The sequence below is a fragment of the Mercenaria mercenaria genome, chromosome 10, assembly GCF_021730395.1.
Source record: "Mercenaria mercenaria strain notata chromosome 10, MADL_Memer_1, whole genome shotgun sequence".
Lineage (NCBI taxonomy): Eukaryota > Metazoa > Mollusca > Bivalvia > Venerida > Veneridae > Mercenaria > Mercenaria mercenaria.
Genome location: NC_069370.1, coordinates 21551522 through 21570278, shown reverse-complemented (window position 1 = coordinate 21570278; position 18757 = coordinate 21551522). Strand labels below are relative to the sequence as shown.

Below are 18757 nucleotides of genomic sequence, written 5' to 3'. Positions count from 1 at the left end.
TTCCTTTCTTGAACTGGCCAGATCCCATTATGGATTTCAGAGTTATAGCCCCTGAAAGGGCCAAAATTAGCTATTTTGACCTTGTCTGCACAATAGCAGCTTTATTTATGATTTGAATTTAATCAAACTTGCACAAAACTTGTGTCACCATAAGATCTCGGTTCCTTTCTTGAACCGGCCAGATTCCATAATGGATTTCAGAGTTATGGCCCCTGAAAGGGCCAAAATTAGCTATTTTGACCTTGTCTGCGCAATAGCAGCTTCATTTATGATTTGATTTTAACCAGACTTGCACACAACTTGTATCACCACAAGATCTTGGTTCCTTTCTTGAAATGGCCAGATTCCATTATGGGTTCCAGAGTTATGTTCCCTGATAGGACCAGAATTAGCTATTTTGACCTTGTCTGCACAATAGCAGCTTTATTTATGATTTGATTTTTACCAAACTTGCACACAACTTGTATCACCATAAGATCTTGGTTCCTTTCTTGAACTGGCCAGATCCCATTATAGGTTCTAGAGTTATGGCCCCTGAAAGGGCCAGAATTAGTTATTTTGACCTTGTCTGCACAATAGCAGGTTCATTTATGATTTGAATTTAATCAAACTTGCACAAAACTTGTTTCACCATAAGGTCTCGGTTCCTTTCTTGAACCGGCCAGATCCCATAATGGATTTCAGAGTTATGGCCCCTGAAAGGGGCCAAAATTAGTTATTTTGACTTTGTCTGCGCAATAGCAGCTTCATTTATGATTTGATTTTAACCAGACTTGCACACAACTTGTATCACCACAAGATCTTGGTTCCTTTCTTGAACTAGCCAGATTCCATTATGGGTTCCAGAGTTATGGCCCCTGATAGGGCCAGAATTAGCTATTTTGACCTTGTCTGCACAATAGCAGCTTCATTTATGATTTGAAACTTGCACACAACTTGTGTCACCATAAGATCTTGGTTCCTTTCTTGAACTGGCCAGATCCCATAATGGGTTCTAGAGTTATGGGCCCTTTATGTTACTATAAATAGCTTATTTAGTAACTTTTTTATTATTGGCCGTAGGGAAAAACCGAGACCACTTTCCTGTGGTACAACATGGATGGTACCTCCAATTTATAGGTGTATTTTTGACATATCTGTACCTTTAGGAAAATTTCAACTATATTTTCTCATGATTCTTTTGATTGATCTTGATTATGATTTTTAGCTCGACTATTCGAAGAATAAGTAGAGCTATCCTACTCACCACCGTGTCGGCGTCGGTGTCGGTGTCGGCGTCGGCGTCACACCTTGGGTTAAGTTTTTCGTACCAGTCCACATTTTGACAAAGTCTTTTGAGATAAAGCTTTGAAACTTTCAACACTTGTTTACCATCATCATGGCCAGTTATAGGCAAGAGCACATAACTCCATCAAGGATTTTGGCTGAATTATGGCCCCTTTTGACTTAGAAATCATGGTTAAGTTTTTCGTACCAGTTCATATTTTGACAAAGTCTTTTGAGATAAAGCTTTGAAACTTTCAACACTTGTTTACCATCACCATGTCCAGTTATAGGCAAGAGCACATAACTCCATCAAGGATTTTGGCTGAATTATGGCCCTTTTTGACTTAGAAATCTGGGTTAATATTTCGTACCAGTCCACATCTTGACAAAGTCTTTTGAAATAAAGCTTTGAAACTTTCAGCACTTGTTTACCATCACCATGTCCAGTTATAGGCAAGAGCACATAACTCCATCAAGGATTTTGACTGAATTATGGCCCCTTTTGACTTAGAAATCATGGTTAAGTTTTTCGTACCAGTTCATATTTTGACAAAGTCTTTTGAGATAAAGCTTTGAAAGTTTCAACACTTGGTTACCATCACCATGTCCAATTATAGGCAAGAGTACATAACTCCATCAAAGATTTTGGCTGAATTATGGCCCTTTTTGACTTAGAAATCTGGGTTAATATTTCGTACCAGTTCATATTTTGACAAAGTCTTTTGAGATAAAGCTTTGAAACTTTCAACATCTGTTTACCATCACCATGTCCAGTTATAGGCAAGAGTACATAACTCCATCAAGGATTTTGGCTGAATTATGGCCCTTTTTGACTGAGAAATCTTGGTTAAGTTTTTCGTACCAGTTCATATTTTTTTGTAAAGTGTTTGACATATGGCTTTGAAACTTTTATCACTTGTTTAGTATAATAGTCTCTATCTGTAGGAAAGAGAACATAACTCTGTCATCTATTTTGGCTGAATTATGGCCCATTTTGGACTTTGAAATTGGTTCTGTTTCCATACAAGTCCATGTTTTGTCAAAACTATTTGACATATGGCTTTTAAACTTTGAACACTTGTTTATCATTATGATTTCCATCTGTAGGCAAGGGTACATAACTATTTTGACTGAATTATGGCCCTTTTTGGACTTTGAAATTGGCTCATATATTGCCATTTAGTGCAAGACTTATCGAAATCAAAGTAATACAGGAACATTGTTTGTCTAATCTATTTATTTCTTTTGTCTGAATATCCGTGGAAATATTTTGACACCATTCTTAAATCAATTCTTCGAATAGTCGAGCGCGCTGTCATCAAACAGCTCTTGTTTAACCATCTTGTCCTTAATTGCAATGATGACAGGTGAGCGATATAGGGCCATTATGGCCCTCTTGTTCTGTAGTATTTCTGTTATGTAATCTAACCAGTTTTCCAGGATTCTGCACAAGCACTCAACTGTTCTTTGCAAATAACTGCGAACTTCCCCACATGAATCAGAGGTGGAGAACAAATTATTTCAGACGCAGTGTCTTTATCAGTCGTAATGGGGAACATACACTCGTGACCTAGAGTTCTGTAGATTGGCACCCGCTCTGTTGAGCTTATTGTGTGTCAACTGGTCTAGGGAAGGACGATGTATCTACCTAGGTGTTTTTCTGTCCCTAAAACTGTGTTAGTAAGAATTCGAAACAATAATAACAAAACAATTTGTTGATATTGTTTACTGCAAAGTACAAAATGAAACATGATGATAAAAGCTTAAAAAAGGTTAATTGTCAATTGGTAGTATCATAAAATTTGATAGTAACAATAACAAACTGTAGTGTAATAAACAATATGTTGAAATACTACTGCTGTCACTACTTTCAGTGAAAGAAAGAAAGCCAGTGTTTGTATCAAGTACATTAACCACTCGAGAACTTGATTCTGGAAAGGTTTTCATACTAGTGTCTGTCCGTCTGTCTTATCATTGGGTGCAGGTGTAGGTGATCCATATTATCCAGATTCAAGTTAGGATTTGTAGTTTCCATACAAATTATGAAGTCTAGGGTTTTCTTCCCTAGGTAATTGCAGTGGAGTAAAAGGTATGAAATACAAGTAACATTTCAACTTCTCATTATGCAGAAATATAAGTACGTGTAAGTATATAGGAGTGTTGATCCTTTCTGTAAAAGGATTCAACAAAATCTGTACTTATTATGCTACTGTGTGCACACATTCAGCACTATGACAATGGCTAAACATAGTGCTAGGACCTGGTCGCCTAAATATCACAAGAAATTAAAATGATTGTTGAAGTAAAATATAATAGAGTTATTTTGGGTGGAAATGCATTCAGCTTTCTGCATTGCTATGATTTGGGAATTGTCTATATGAGCCGTGCCATGAGAAAACCAACATAGTGGCTTTGCGACCAGCATGGATCCAGACCAGCCTGCGCATCCGCGCAGTCTGGTCAGGATCCATGCTGTTCGCTTTTAAAGCCTATTGGGATTGGAGAAACTGTTAGCGAACAGCATGGATCCTGACCAGACTGTGCGGATGCGCAGGCTGGTCTGGATCCAATCTGGTCGCAAAGCCACTATGTTGGTTTTCCCATGTCATGGCTCAATTATGTTACATGGCACTCACATCATTTTGAGGCAGCAGGCTCTGGTAAGTATTTGTGATATAATTAATCTCTCTGAAGTTACAAAATATTTCCAAGTGAAATATAGAATGTATATTTTTTTATGTCCAGTTGAAATAATCTCTCTTTCTGCATTGTTTCAGGAACCTGCTAGCAGAAAACTGCATTCAGCTGCCAGATACACATTTACAGAGAAAGCGCCATCTGGTGTCCAAACCGTCCATCAACTCAAGTACCGTACCTACCTCAAACTCCAACCCTGATTGCCAGGCAGCTACTCTAACCTCATCGCCTGTCATTACCAGTACGTCCTCAGTAAATGCCCATAGCAGACAATTAAATCTACCTCATACCAAAAGTAGAAAGTCCTCTTCGTCCAGCTGTGGTGGTAGTAAAGTTGATAGCACTGAAAATGCAACTGAAAAGGCAACTGATAAAGATGCAACTAAAGATGCAACTTGTAAATATGCAGCTGATGGTGCAACTGATAAGAATGCTGCTACTGATAAGAATGCTACTGAAAATGCAACTGATAAAAATGCAAAATGTTCAGATGGAAATCTGCTGTCACTTGCAAAAAAACATTCTCACAGCCAGGGTAATATAGGTGAAACGTCACATAATCAGATAATTGAACCACAAGGTCAGGGTTTGTCTGATCAGAATAAGGAGTCAACAGATGAGAGTTCTGTCAGCCATTCAAGAAGGAAAAGAAAAAGTGAGTTAACTTTGTATATTTTTTCTTCTAACAAATTTAAGTCTCCCCAACTGACTAGCGAGCTAGAAGCATAGAAAGTTTTATTGTTCATTTTTATGTTCTTCATAATGATTTAAATGAAGACAAAGTAATAAATTTTTGTCTGTTTTAATTAACATGCAAAACTTGTGGTGCTACTCTTGATACTAGTTTGTGGAGGAAGAGGAAAACATGTATGTCCATATCATATCTCCAGGTTGCCTAAAATCTGCTGGTAGATAGCGATTACACTCTGTCAGTTCTGCTTATGCACCCATCAACTTGTATTTTTAAGGAATTTTTGTTGTGCAGGTTTGTTAACTCATTACGATTTGATAAAAAACATGTCAGAAACCAATCATCCTCCACCTCTTATGATCTTAATTAGCAGAGATGTTAGCAGTTGCGTTCTGAGAACAGGTTTGTACTTGTACATAATCCAGGAAAAGTGGTTGGGTTAACGCCCCGCCATTATGTATCTGGAATACAAGTGAAAAACAGCGCAAAACACAAAACAATTAGTGTTTTTCAAAAGTGTTTTAGTTACGCAACTTCAGTCATTTCACATAATTAATGTTCCAGGATTTTGAAAGCAGTGCTTATTATTAACTAATTAATGTGACTCTAAGGTGTTGAAGAAAAGGTTCTGGCTACACTGTCTTCTGTCATAGAGAACAAATGCGATACTCAAGGATTGAATTTACAATGCTTTGATTACTAAGCTAACTGGGCAGGTTTATTAAATGCAGAGTAGTTTGATGAAGTGAAATAAAGGTGGTGAATTTGACTATAACAGTGTTCGAAATTCACGGTAGTCCGACAGCCCATGGCTACCAAATTTCAGCTCGGGCTACCGATTTTCCACAGGTACAAGCCCGACTGGGCTACCAAATTTTCCTCATTTGTTTAAAAACGTGCTAATTAAACGAGTACTGCATCGTGATTTTCCAGACTGAGAAACACTTATGGAATTATTATATTTTGCACTCTTACATGTTGACAATCAAACACAGTGTCAAAGACGTAACCGCAGCGCTAATTGGCTGAATACAATCACCTCTAGCGTAACGGATAATTTGATTAGCTTTCACACTTCTCGCGAAAATCTCACAAGTACCTGCAGTAGGCGGAGCTTAAATCATGCTATCAGCGTGTGTGTATTCAGCACTCGGTATTACATCTTACAAATTGTCAACAGTCCGAGTTGCAGTAATTGGCGAGTGCGGATCCTAAAAAATCGGGCATAACAGTTTAGATTTTGTTTTGGCAAGGAGTGTCATGCTTTCGGATTCTGACGATGCTGATCTGGACTGGAGTATTTCGAGTTAAAAATTTTCAAAAACATGGCAAACATGTACTGTATATCTTTTTTATTACTTCAAACATGCATAGAGATGTCTGTAAAACAAAATGTTATATGGTGCAAAAATTATGTATTTTAAGGTGTTAAAGTTCGGGCTAGTAAAATTGGTGTCGGGCTTGGAAAATTTTTAATCTGGTAGCCCGAACGGGCTATTGGATTCAAATCTGAATTTTGTACACTGCTATAACCAAAGTATGAAAATATTTTTATTGTTATCAAAGTCATTTTGAAGTATGAAGCTTACAGAAAGTTTGAAGCAAGCAAGTTTTAAGTCAGTAGGGGGAGCACAGATCTATGGATCACAGGATCATTAGCTCAGTACCTTGGCGTGACATATGTTCTGTGTGATGATTATATAAGATGTTGTGTCTGAAATCATTCATCCTCCACCTCTTTTGATGTGAAGGTGGCAGTTAATACTTGCATAGGATAGTCCTAGTACAGAATGAAGAAATACTTGTTAAGTGAACTTAACAGAAATACTGTTCAAAACAGAACTAAACCCAGGACAGACTAAAAAAAAACTTGCCAAGCTAAAGTACCAAAGTCACTGATAAAGCTATTTCTTATATATTCTGCAAATATTTGTCATTATCAAGTTGTTAACTTATTATTTCTAGACACAAACAGTCCAGGTGAAGCTTCGGATCGGAAACGTCACTTTACCGAACCAGGTCCCATACCAACAACGGGTGAGCCATCAAGAAAACGTGGAACATCTTTAAGTATCACATACGGGGATGATTGTGACAAAGACGGGTATCCTTGGTACTTTCAGGTTGAACTGGGAGACGGAAGTGATAATGAAAGAAGTGAAATACTAAGTGTTCAGGTAAATTGCTGATGCAATGGAAACCTGTACTGTATCCTTGGAAAAATTGAAACTGGTTCAAAACAGATATTGAAAATATCCCCCATTTTCCTTTGATGCTCAGAGCTTGTTTGTATGACATTTAGCAAACAGAAACATGGTTTGATAGATCTGTCTTCTTTCTGTATTTTAAGTTTGGAATAAATATTACTTGAGATGTCAGTGCCAAGCCTTACTATGCATATCATCAGCATGTTTCAGTTCAGAGATTTTCAGTGGAGTTATAGACCTTGATATGTAGTTTTTTACAGTGCTTACACTGCTTGCTATATACCATTTGACTGAATTTCACCAAACCTCGCTAGTCTAGAGAAATGTAGTTGTACATATGGGGATTGTTACCACACATGCAGATAATGATTATAAAGATACATTTGAAGTATCAAGTCTTTATCTTATATTGTGTTAAGTTATATCCAGAAAGCAAAGATTGCCAAAAATCTTTTTAAAAAATCATTCAAATTACAGAACATTTTGCCTAAAAACAACATTATTCTTATCTTGTCTGTTTCTTCTATTGCAGGGAAAGGAAACTGTTATAGTTCAGGATTCTACAGATGATCTCTGGTTCCTGGAGGAAGATTCTATAGCTGTTGAGGTACCGTCAGACACAGAGTTCAGTATAGAGTATGACGTAGAGTCGGATATCTCCCAACCAACTGAATCTGATCTCAGTTCTGTAAGATCAGGAGAGGTAAGAAAGAGAATATATTTGTTTTGTTTCATTGTGCGATTGAAAGATCTTTCATTAGTGAACACTAGATGCAGTATTTTCATGACCATGAATGAAAATGTGCCCGCCCGCTTAGCTCAGTAGGTAGAGCGTCAGTCTACGGATCGCGGGGTCATGAGTTCAATCGTCGGGCGGGGCATATGTTCTCCGTGACTATTTGATAAACGACATTGTGTCTGAAATCATTAGTCCTCCACCTCTGATTCATGTGGGGAAGTTGGCAGTTACTTGCGGAGAACAGGTTTGTACTGGTACAGAATCCAGGAACACTGGTTAGGTTAACTGCCCGCCGTTACATGACTGAAATACTGTTGAAAAACGGCGTTAAACCCAAAACAAACAAACAAAAAAAACAAATGAATGAAAATGTAAGGTACGATGTTCAGGAGTGAAAGATATTTTCGTATTTCATGTAAAGCAAACAAAATTTGTGCATTTTATAGTTTTTCTACCAGTGAAACAATATATTTGATGTTTTTCACAATGAAATACCAGATATATTTTACTCTAATATTTCAATAATTCACTGAAAAACATTCTTGTGCTAGCAAATCCTTTACTAGAAATCTAGCATTTTAAGCCAGCATAATTATATTATTTAGATAACTTGAAATAAATGCTGTATTTCTTGAAAAGGCTTTAAAACTTAATTACTGACAAACTTTATGTTCCGGCAAAACATGAGAATTTTGCTGTTTTCACTACTTTTTACGATGAAAATTGGAAAAAGCGTTTGGTACCCTATTACTCCAAGTAAACTGTCTCGATTATAAATATCTGTATTTTGAAGTCATTATTCACTACTTCAGCTATAGCGCTATTGGTTACAACGATGGGTAAATGTCTTTTGCCATGGCGGTCCGAGGTTTTTATTGGTTTATTTGAATATTTTACAGAGTTTCCTAGTTGTATGTAAAGAGAGTGATGTGGAGTTCTTTGCTGACTGCAGTGACTCTGATAACGATGGTGATAAAGAACTTACAGAGGCTGTGAGTATAGCTAGTTACCTCCCTTGTTATGGGCCTTCCTGGCCGAGTGGTTAAAGTTGCTGACTTCCAATCACTTGCCGTTTGGTCTATGTGTGTATGAGCATCACTCGGGGTGTTGAATTCCTCATGTTAGGAAGTCATCCACCTAGCTTATGGAACATCGGTGTTTCTACCCATGTGCCCGCCAGTAATGAAATAATGCACGGAGTGGCCCCTGGGGTCTTCCTCCACCATCAAAGGTGGAAAGTCGCCATATGACCTACAATTGTGTTTGTGCGACGTTTAACCCAACAAAAACAAAAAACACCTGCCTTGTTTTGATAATGTAGCTTAGACTGAAATACCTTTTTACTGAAATATATTTGAGGGACATGAGTTAGCAGAAATACTGGTGGCTCAGAAGTCCATTATTTATGTATAGGAGGATAAAATGCTAAGTTCTCTTTTTAAACTAGAAAAAGATACTTGTCCAAGGTTGTAAAGGTCTCTTGAAGTAATGGAATTTTCTCAGTCCAGAATTCAGTGATCCTTGATACAGATAAAAACTTGAAAAATAAGAGTTTATATTTGATAGGGCTGGATCAGTATACCGGTATATCGATATGAATTGAATATTCATGTTTACACGGATACGCATATCGACTTTCTTCGTGTATCGATATATTCAGTGAGCCTACTTTTAATACAAAATAAAATTAAACTTCTTTATTTTTTGTCACTTTACATGATAATATTCAGAGAAATTAAAAGAAAATATATTTTCATAACCTCATGCTGCCATTATATCCCCAAAACAGTCACTGCGTACTTTCACTTTTTGGTTTGACAGCTTAGTACGAAGGCATCCGTCAACAAGCACGACGCCTCATGTAAATCAAGCATGTGATTTAATGAAATTCCATTTTTCATTGGCTTTTTATCTTTATTCTCGCACCAACTGGAAATTACTTGCTAAAATCAAATGAAATCCATTCGTCATTTTCCACTTTGGGCGAATCTGCTACATTATTTCTGTTGCGGGGATTTCCATTTACACATGGCTGTTGATACCGTGCGTGTTGCTGTTTTCATTTTAGTAACTTTAATAATCAAAGAAATAAATTGAAAGCAAAACAAACTTAAAGATCGGTTCTACCCAGGTGCCCGCTCGTGATGAAATAGTGCACGGAGGGGCACCTGGGGTCTTCCTCCACCATTAAAGCTGGAAAGTCGCCATATGACCTAAAATTGTGTCGGTGCGACGTTAAACCCAACAAAATAAATAAAAACTTAAAGATCTGATATACTAATAAAGGCCTTGCATACCATGTACGTAGTAAGTTCACAGTTGAAATTTACGACTTTAAGCTTTCCCTACGTATAGCTCTGAAATATAGACTGATACATCTTTTAGATGAAAAGATCGTGCTTTAACGTTTCTTTAACAATTTTAACAGAGTGCAGATTTTATAAGAGCCCACACAACTTGATATTTTCAGTTTCTCACAGTCATTTTCCCCAAAACAAACAATTACGTTGGACCTGTTGCAGCTTTGAAGTTATATGTTCTTAGTAATTAGCTGTTGTATTGAATCGCCAATATGTATCGTGTATTGATCCTACTTTATTGCAATACGTATCATATCAATTTTTTCCATTCAATACCCAGCCCTAATATTTAATCATACCCTACATTTGTACCTCACCTTTAAGATAGTGGACGTGTGATGACAGTTGGCAATTTCCATTTGTTTACGTATTCTCCATATGCAGTTTCAACCTTTTCCACTTGTTATGAAAAATAAGTTTGTGCTGTGACCGAAGGACGCCGTAATTGAATTTGGAAAATAAGTGATCACATGGAAAAAAAATTTGTAGATTTTCATTACTGGTCCATTACCTTAAAGGATATTTGATTTAATTATCTTTTGTTTCTTTTCAGGACAATTGGGTTTGTACAGAATGTAACCAGTCTAATCCACCAGTACAGAGGTATTGTGGGAGGTGTTGGAAACTGCGGACAGACTGGTTACGCTCACAACATGGATCAGACGACAGACACATAGATAAATTTGACAGAGCCACATCAATGAAAGAAAAAGACAAAAGTCTTTGTAAAAGTGCTTCTGAAATCTGTGAAGAAGGAGGTAGAACTATAAATGATACGTTGACGAAAGAACTTGCGGAACCTCGATATTGTTTTTCCAATATGCAGCTGAAACAAAGCGAGAGTAGTTATAACACAAATGACAATGAGAGTGCAAATCCCAAAGTTACAAAAGCCCCTAGTGTTGCATTGGAAGATCCTTGCATAATTTGTTTGACACGCCCGAAGACGGCTAGTCTTATTCACGGTACATCTGGCCATCAAGTTTGTTGTTTTTCTTGCGGTAAACGTTTGAAGAGACGAGGAAAATTGTGCCCAGTGTGTAGAAGACCAATACAAAAAGTTGTCAGAAATTACATTTTGTAGTTCTTATCGCCAGTTCTAAGTTTCATCACATTTTTGTCTTCAAGGCACTTTTTATCCACTGCCAAACTTTCATGTTATAAAGTTTACTGCTAAACTTTTCCATGTTACTTATAAAGTGCTATTTATTTCATATATGATCTCCTTTTTATTAGGGCTGTATTGTAGAAAACCATCATAAGCAATTGCTCTTTAAGCAGAGCAGTTTTGACAGTTTTCAAATAAGTCGACAATATAGTACGAGGGGTGTTCAATAAATACCCGGAAAAGTGCTCTCATTTCTTTATTTCTGGTCTCATTTTGCTAAAATTTGAAAATATGACGGATATGAACATACTGAATGCAAATACCTAAATTACAAATTTCAGAACATGCACAATATTTATTTGTCGTCTCCTAGGCAACGCCATCACCTCAAAAGCGGCCCAACGTCATTATGATGCTGTCATATCACACTCAATTAATCAATTCAACTCGTGATTACCATTGATTCAATGTTCATCACCATTAAATGCCTTTTTACCTCTTCCTAAGAATAAATTAATACTGTTCATATGATGTTCCTGTCGTATTGAAGAAACTCGACACTGAACTGATGCCCTATCAAGGAGCTCTTTAATTTATTAAATGTGACTAAGCTTTATTTTTCATGTCTGAAACACAAGTCGTCAGCAATATTCTCCTGGCCACTTTTAAACGTCACATCCCACGAATAAAATTTTGTTTTCTTCAGGGCATTGTCCCTTAGACCGTTTTCAGCATAGCATTTGTCTCTTTCCTTGATTTTCGATTCAGAACACAAAATGTTATCTCACATCTCCGTTCAACACTGATTTTCAAGCGACGACCAACTCAATATGCCTGCCAAATATTTTAATAATCTCACATTTATGATTTGATGTTATTGGTGTAACGCTTACTTTTCATATCAATATTCACCCAATTTCAGAAAAGGTAGCTTGAAAAATAGGTAAGTGGCAAGTAATGTTTTAGCGCATGTAAAATAAGAGACAAAATTGGGCCGGAGGACGTCACATGACGTTGCCATGGGGACTAGCATTTACTTATTGTTTATCCAAAGACAATCTAATTTTGACGAATCAACTATGTATTCCCTAGTCTACATTTTATAGCATTTTCATTTATTTTTGATGATACATGAAAAATTGAGAGCACTTTTCCAGGTATTTATTGAACGCCCCTCGTATATTTACATCCTTTGTGTCTAATCAATTTTGATCACCAAAGAAGGCAGTAGTTGCTTTCAAATACCATTGCAGTTAAAAAAAAACAGAGGATACTAGAGCTCCAGATAAGCTACATAATTTTAAATTTGAGAAAAAATGCATTAGAAGTCACACAGACATATACATGTACTAAACAGAGGATACTAGAGCTCCAAAGAGCTCCAGATAAGCTACATAATTTTAAATTTGAGAAAAAATGCATTAGAAGTCACACAGACATATACATGTACTAAACAGAGGATACTAGAGCTCCAGATAAGCTACATACTTTTAAATTTGAGGAAAAATGCATTAGAAGTCACACAGACATATACATGTACTGGATCTGCATTTTATACTCCTTTATAACAAGAAAAATAAAATAAATGGAGAGGTGGTCTAGTGGGTAAGGTGTTGGCCAGTCATCTTGAAGGTATTGGGTTTGAGCCCTATTGGGTGATGGCTATGCCTTCTCATATGACACCACTTCTGGGGTTTCCAGGAAGCGGAATCTAAAGTGATTCAAATAAGCTTAAAGATTTCATCACAAAATTAAGCTAAACTTCATAAGTATAAACTTAAAAAGTTGTTTCTGTCATTTATTTGAAAAATACTTAATGATAAATTTGAATGCCAAATATGTTCAAGAGTTATATTATGTCTGTTAAACAAATTATTTAAGACTTCTGGAACTTGGCCCTTTAGCTCATAATATGTTTAGATTTTTATACGCCTGAAGGGATGTATTATGCTATGACGCTGGTGTCCGTTTTGTGTCGAATCGCCATAAAACCCAACTCAATCACCCCATCTTTCATTGTCTGTTAGCAATTTCATGTCCGCTCTGTAACTCTTGAACCCCTTGAAGGATTTCGAAGAAACTTGACATAAATGTTCGACACCACAAGACGACATGCAGAGCGCATGTTTTGGATGGCTCGCCTCAAGGTCACACTTGGGGGTCAAAGGTCATACCTTAGGGCGTATATTGCTCCGCATTGCGGTGCTCTTGTTTTTTATTTGATGATGTATACAGATAGAACTTAACAAACTCTTTTTAATGCAATTTGTTCATTTCATGTAATTGACATTCTTCTTAACATCCTGTACCAATTAATCAGTGTTTTAGTATCTCTGCATGTAAAAGCATTCAGTATTGATAATTTGTTCAAAGATAGCTAATACTACAAGGTAGAGGGGTGCCTTCTCCACAATGGAAGTATCTCCGTCTTGAAACACAAAACCAAGAGGAATTCCTATTTCTCTCAGAATGTAGCATACTGTTGAACAGTCGAAAAAATTCTGCACCAACAATATTGCCTAAAAATTCCTTCCTCAATATTTGGATATTTGAAATTGCGGCATTACCAAAATGGGTCATTTCATGTACATTTTATGCCAAAGTTGCGTAGCTGAAGAAGTGTTCCATTTTTCCAGGCTTTCAATTTATGCTTGTCAAAATTGCCATATTGTTATTTATGCATAGCAAAAGTATAGACGAGCAATTTATATAAGGAATGCTTTATTATATAGGGAATGCTTTATTAAATGATATTAGCTTTGCATAAACTCACTCTTAAACATTAAACTCCTGCTGAGGAACTTGTGCGTATTTCCTAATACTAATCTGGTACCGCACAAATAGAATTGCATACTTTTCACTAGGTTACAGTTCACCATTGCTGTGCTTGTGCGTGTATACTTAAGGAGTAAAATTGTCACTAACGTCTCATTTCTTTCTTGTTTGAAATATTCATAGCCAAAATAGGCATAGATATATGTAAGGAAAGGTATTTATGAAGCTGTCATCATTTTCAAAGATATTGATAAAGCTGATATTTGTTTTCGCTTTGTACCATATATGGAAATCTTTTGTGTTGAACTTCTTTGAAACATTTACAGAACATTTGCTAGGATCTTGATTTATGTGAAAATGGAAAAAAGAAAAACTAAATGCTGTTATATTTCCATGAGGTATAACATTTTGCACTTACTATTTTACTCACCTCTCGTTATCAAACTCATATTTTGGAAGCATGTGTGCTTGAAAGACTTTTTTTTTGTAAAATACTGTAAAATCAGAAATTTTCATGAGGGATTTATTTTACTACATTCAAACTCGGATAGTTTTTGCAAAAATAACTAGTTGCGGAAGTGCTTACAGTTGTACCAGATGTCATAAATATTGCATAAGCTGACTTCATATCCAAAGTCCCCCCCTCCCCCACGCATACGATCAATTCAAATTTCAAAAGTGGCAAATTTTTAGCTTTGCAGAAATATCTGATTTTACAGTAAATTATTTCTACATAAATTGAGCCGCACCATGAGAAAACCAACATAGTGCGTTTGCGACCAGCATGGATCCAGACCAGCCTGCGTATCCGCGCAGTCTGGTCAGGATCCGTGCTGTTCGCTTTCAAAGCCTATTGCAATTAGAGAAACTGTTAGCGAACAGCATGGATCCTGACCAGATCCGCAGGCTGGTCTGGATCCATGCTGGTCGCAAATGCACTGTTTGTTTTCTCATGGTGCGGCTCATTTGTATAACTTCCAATGGCAGCTTTATCATTCTTCTCAAAATGTAGTATTTTATTCTTGGCATACCGTAAGCATTTGTGGTTGGCATTTTGTTTTATTTATAGAATATTTACCAGAAGTGTTCAAGGGTTAAGACTGTTTAAACATTTGATGTGTTCCATTTATCTCAAAATTAATGGTCACATCTTGATCTGATTTGTCTTATTTTGTTAAAATATTATTTAAATAAAACATTGTATTTATATTTCAAATTTTTTTGTTTTTTTCGGAAGTGCAAGGTTTGTGAAACTGTCAATATAAATTTTTTTTGCTGATTTATATTCAGGGTATAAATGTTATAAGTTAATCAGAGTTGGCTGTTGGCTGCTAATGTGTCTTGGTGTATCTTAGTCTAGATTTACCTTATCTGAACCAAGAGTTCAAGGTGAGCTATTAGTATAGATGGGCTCTATGGTATTCATCCTTCAAAGTCAACATTTTTACCTTTTTTGTGCCCCCTAACCCCCCCCCCCCCCCCCCCCCCCAATGAGTGATTGGGGCATATAGATTTGCTCTTGTCCGTCCATCCTTCCGAAAATGTTATGTTGCACCTAGCTCCAAAAGTATTTAACGTAGAGTCACAAAACTTCACAGGAATGTTGGTCAGCATGTGTTGTTGTGCACCTGGGGTTTCGCGTCCGGATTCATTCAGTCGTGTAGGAGTTATGGCCCCTGACTTAGTAAAAAATTTGTCATTTAAATGTTGTAGCTCCAAAAGTATTTGACCTAGAGTCACCAAAGTTTACAGGAATGTTGGTCAGCATATGCAGTTGTGCACCTGGGGTTTCGCGTCGTGATTCATTCAATTGTGTAGGAATTATGGCCCCTGACTTATTTTGTTTTTTAAGTTTTTTCATTACACAAGACCAGACTTCTTGTCCAGACTTACACAAAAAAAAGTTTGTGAAACATGTATGTTAAAATGTACTTGACCTAGAGTCATAAAACATTAGAGGATTGTTTTATAGCCTGTGAAGTGTTCTCTTTAGGATTTTACTCAGCTAGACCTGAGTTATGGCTAACTAAGTGAAAAATACACATAAGGTTCTTAAAAGTTCGTGTTGCAAACATCTTAAAAATTATTGAACCCCGAGTCATAAAACCATGTTACAGTGGCAGGAGTGGGGGCACCTGTGTCCTATGGACACACATCTAGTTTAAAGATTTTTAAAATTTGGTCAGAAGCATCAGTGTATGGTCTTACCTCAAGTTTTTAAAGACAAGGGTATAGGATATAGTTCCTCTCATGACTAAAAAAATTTTTTTAACAAGGCCAAAGGACTATAGATGTTATTGAATCTGTGGCTGAATGTTCCTCAACAAGATAACATGAAGAGACAGTTTTCCAGTGTGCCAAATGGCAAGATCACAAAATGGCTTAAAATTGAATGTCTCGACTGAGCCGCTGACTATATGGTCTGTCCTTGCCTTTAAACCCCTTGAAGAAACTCGGTTACATGCTTAAGCGGGGGCCTCAGTAGTTGAATGATTTAGATCGCTGACTTCAAATCACTTGCCCCTCACCGATGTGGGTTAGAGCCTCACTCAGGGTGATGAATTCTTCATGTGAGGAAGCCATCCAGCTGACTTACAGAAGGTCGATGGTTCTACCCAGGTGCCTGCCCGTGAAGAAGTAATGCAAGGACGGGTACCCGGGCTCTTCCCCCACCATCAAAGCTGGAAAGTCGCCATATGACCTATAAGTGTGTCGGTGCGACATTAAAAAAAAACATGCTTAAGCAATGTGTCTGTTGCCCCAAGGTCAAGGTTTCCACTTATGCTTGCATCAGTATTGATTGACAGTTTGCTCCACAATGCTGGTAAAATCAAATTACATGGTATGAAAGTAAAACCATGCGTTTCATACTTAATGTTTGTTGAGGTTCTGAAACATGTTTGATCTTGCAAATGTTAAACCACAACCACTGCCTTCCTGCAGTTCCTTGGTCCAAGAATGTGGTATGTTTCTCGGTCAAAGATCATGGCCACTGTTATGCTAAGTGGTATTCAATATATATTTGCTGAATTCAGAGTTTTAGTCATCCAATTTGGCTACATTGCTTCGCACAGTGGTGCATTTGTTTAACATTTCGGTCCTGGCAGTATCTAACTAGAGGGAAATTTAAAAATCTTCAACAAATGATAGGCACCAATAACAAATGACAGGCACCAGTGAAAGGAAGAACACAATGATATTTTTTCCAAATTTCTTTTTAGCTCACCAGAGCACAAAGTGCTCAAGGTGAGCTACTGTGACCGGTCATTGTCCGGCGTGTGTCAACATTTGCCTTGTGAACACTCTAGAGGCCACATTTGTGTCCCAATCTTTATGAAACTTGGTCAGAATGTTAGTCTTGATGATGTCTAGCTCAGATTCGAAACTGGGTCATGTAGAATCAAAAACTAGGTCAGTAGGTCAGATCAAAGGAAAAGTTTGTGAACATTCTAGAGACCATATTTGTGACCCAATCTTTATGAAACTTGGTCAGAATGTTAGTCTTGATGATTTCTAGGTCAAGTTCGAAACTGGGTTATGTGGGGTCAAAATCTAGGTCAGTAGGTCAGATCAAAGGAAAAGCTTGTGAATACTCTAGAGACCACAATTTTGACCCAATCTTTGTGAAACTTGGTCAGAACGTAAGCCTTGATGATCTCTAGGTCAAATTCGAAACTGGGTCACGCAGGGTCAAAAACTAGGTGAGTAGGTCAGATCAAAGGAAAAGCTTGTGAACACTCTAGAGACCACAATTTTGACCCAATCTTTATGAAACTTGGTCAGAACGTAAGCCTTGATGATTTCTAGGTCAAGTTTGAAACTGGGTCATGTGGGGTCAAAAACTAGGTGAGTAGGTCAGAACAAAGGAAAAGCTTGTGAACACTCTAGAGACTACATTTGTAACCTGATCTTTATGAAACATGGTCAGAATGTTAGTCTTGATGATCTCTAGGTCAAATTCGAAACTGGGTTATGTGGGGTCAAAAACTAGGTCAGTAAATCAGATCAAAGGAAAAGCTTGTGAACACTCTAGAGATCACATTTGTGCCCCAGTCTTTATGAAACTTGATCAGAATGTTAGTATTGATGATCTCTAGGTCAAATTTGAATCTGGGTCATGTGGGTCAAAAATTAGGTCAGTAGGTCAGATCTATGGAGAAGCTTGTGAACACTCTAGAGGCCACATTTGTGACTCGATCTTTATGAAACTTGGTCAGAATGTTGGTCTTGATGATCTCTAAGTCAGTTTCGAAACTGGGTCATGTTGGATTAAAAACTAGGTCACCTGGTCAAATCAAAGGAAAAGCTTGTGAACAATCTAGAGGCCACAGTTGTGACCCAATATTTATGAAACTTAGAAAGTTTGGCTTGATGATTTTAGGTCAAATTTTAATCTGGTTCATGTGGGGCCAAAAACTAGGTCACCCGGTCAAATGAAAGGAAAAGCTTGTGAACACTTTAGAGGCCACATTTGTGACTCAATCTTTATAAAACTGGGTCAGAATGTTTGTCTTAATCATTTCTAGGTCAAGTTTGAATCTGGGTCATGTGGGGTCAAAAACTAGGTCACTAGGCCAGATCAAAGGAAAATCTTTTCAACACTCGAGAGATCACAATTTAAGTTTGAAACTCATGGGGATTAGTCAGGATGTTTGTTTTGATAATCTATAGGTCAAGTTCGAATCTGAGTCATGTGGGGTCAAAAACTAGGTCACCGGCCAAATCAAAGAGGCCACAGTTGTAATCAAATCTTTATGAAATTTAGTCAAAATGTTTGTCTTGATGATCTTTAGGTCAAGTTCAACTCTTGGTCATGTGGGGTCAAAAACTAGGTCAGTAGGCCAGATCAGCTCTGGTGAGCGATATATAGGGCCATCATGGCCCTCTTGTTTAAAATAATGACGCCTGTGTCGG

General features: G+C 37.2%; 1 protein-coding gene across 4 annotated transcripts in view; it reads left to right on the top strand.

Annotated features, from left to right (window-relative positions):
• LOC123559687 (E3 ubiquitin-protein ligase Mdm2-like) overlaps positions 1–15052 on the top strand; it is a 28920-nt gene extending 13868 nt beyond the window's left edge. For all 4 annotated transcript variants that reach the window (XM_045351702.2, XM_045351703.2, XM_045351700.2 and 1 more), the window contains 5 exons: positions 4044–4618; positions 6620–6831; positions 7394–7564; positions 8500–8592; positions 10514–15052. In XM_045351702.2, coding sequence (XP_045207637.2) covers positions 4044–4618; positions 6620–6831; positions 7394–7564; positions 8500–8592; positions 10514–11044 — 1582 coding nt within the window. In that variant the 3' untranslated portion in view covers positions 11045–15052. The remainder of the gene's footprint in view (positions 1–4043; positions 4619–6619; positions 6832–7393; positions 7565–8499; positions 8593–10513) is intronic.
• The last annotated feature ends 3705 nt before the right edge of the window (positions 15053–18757 follow it).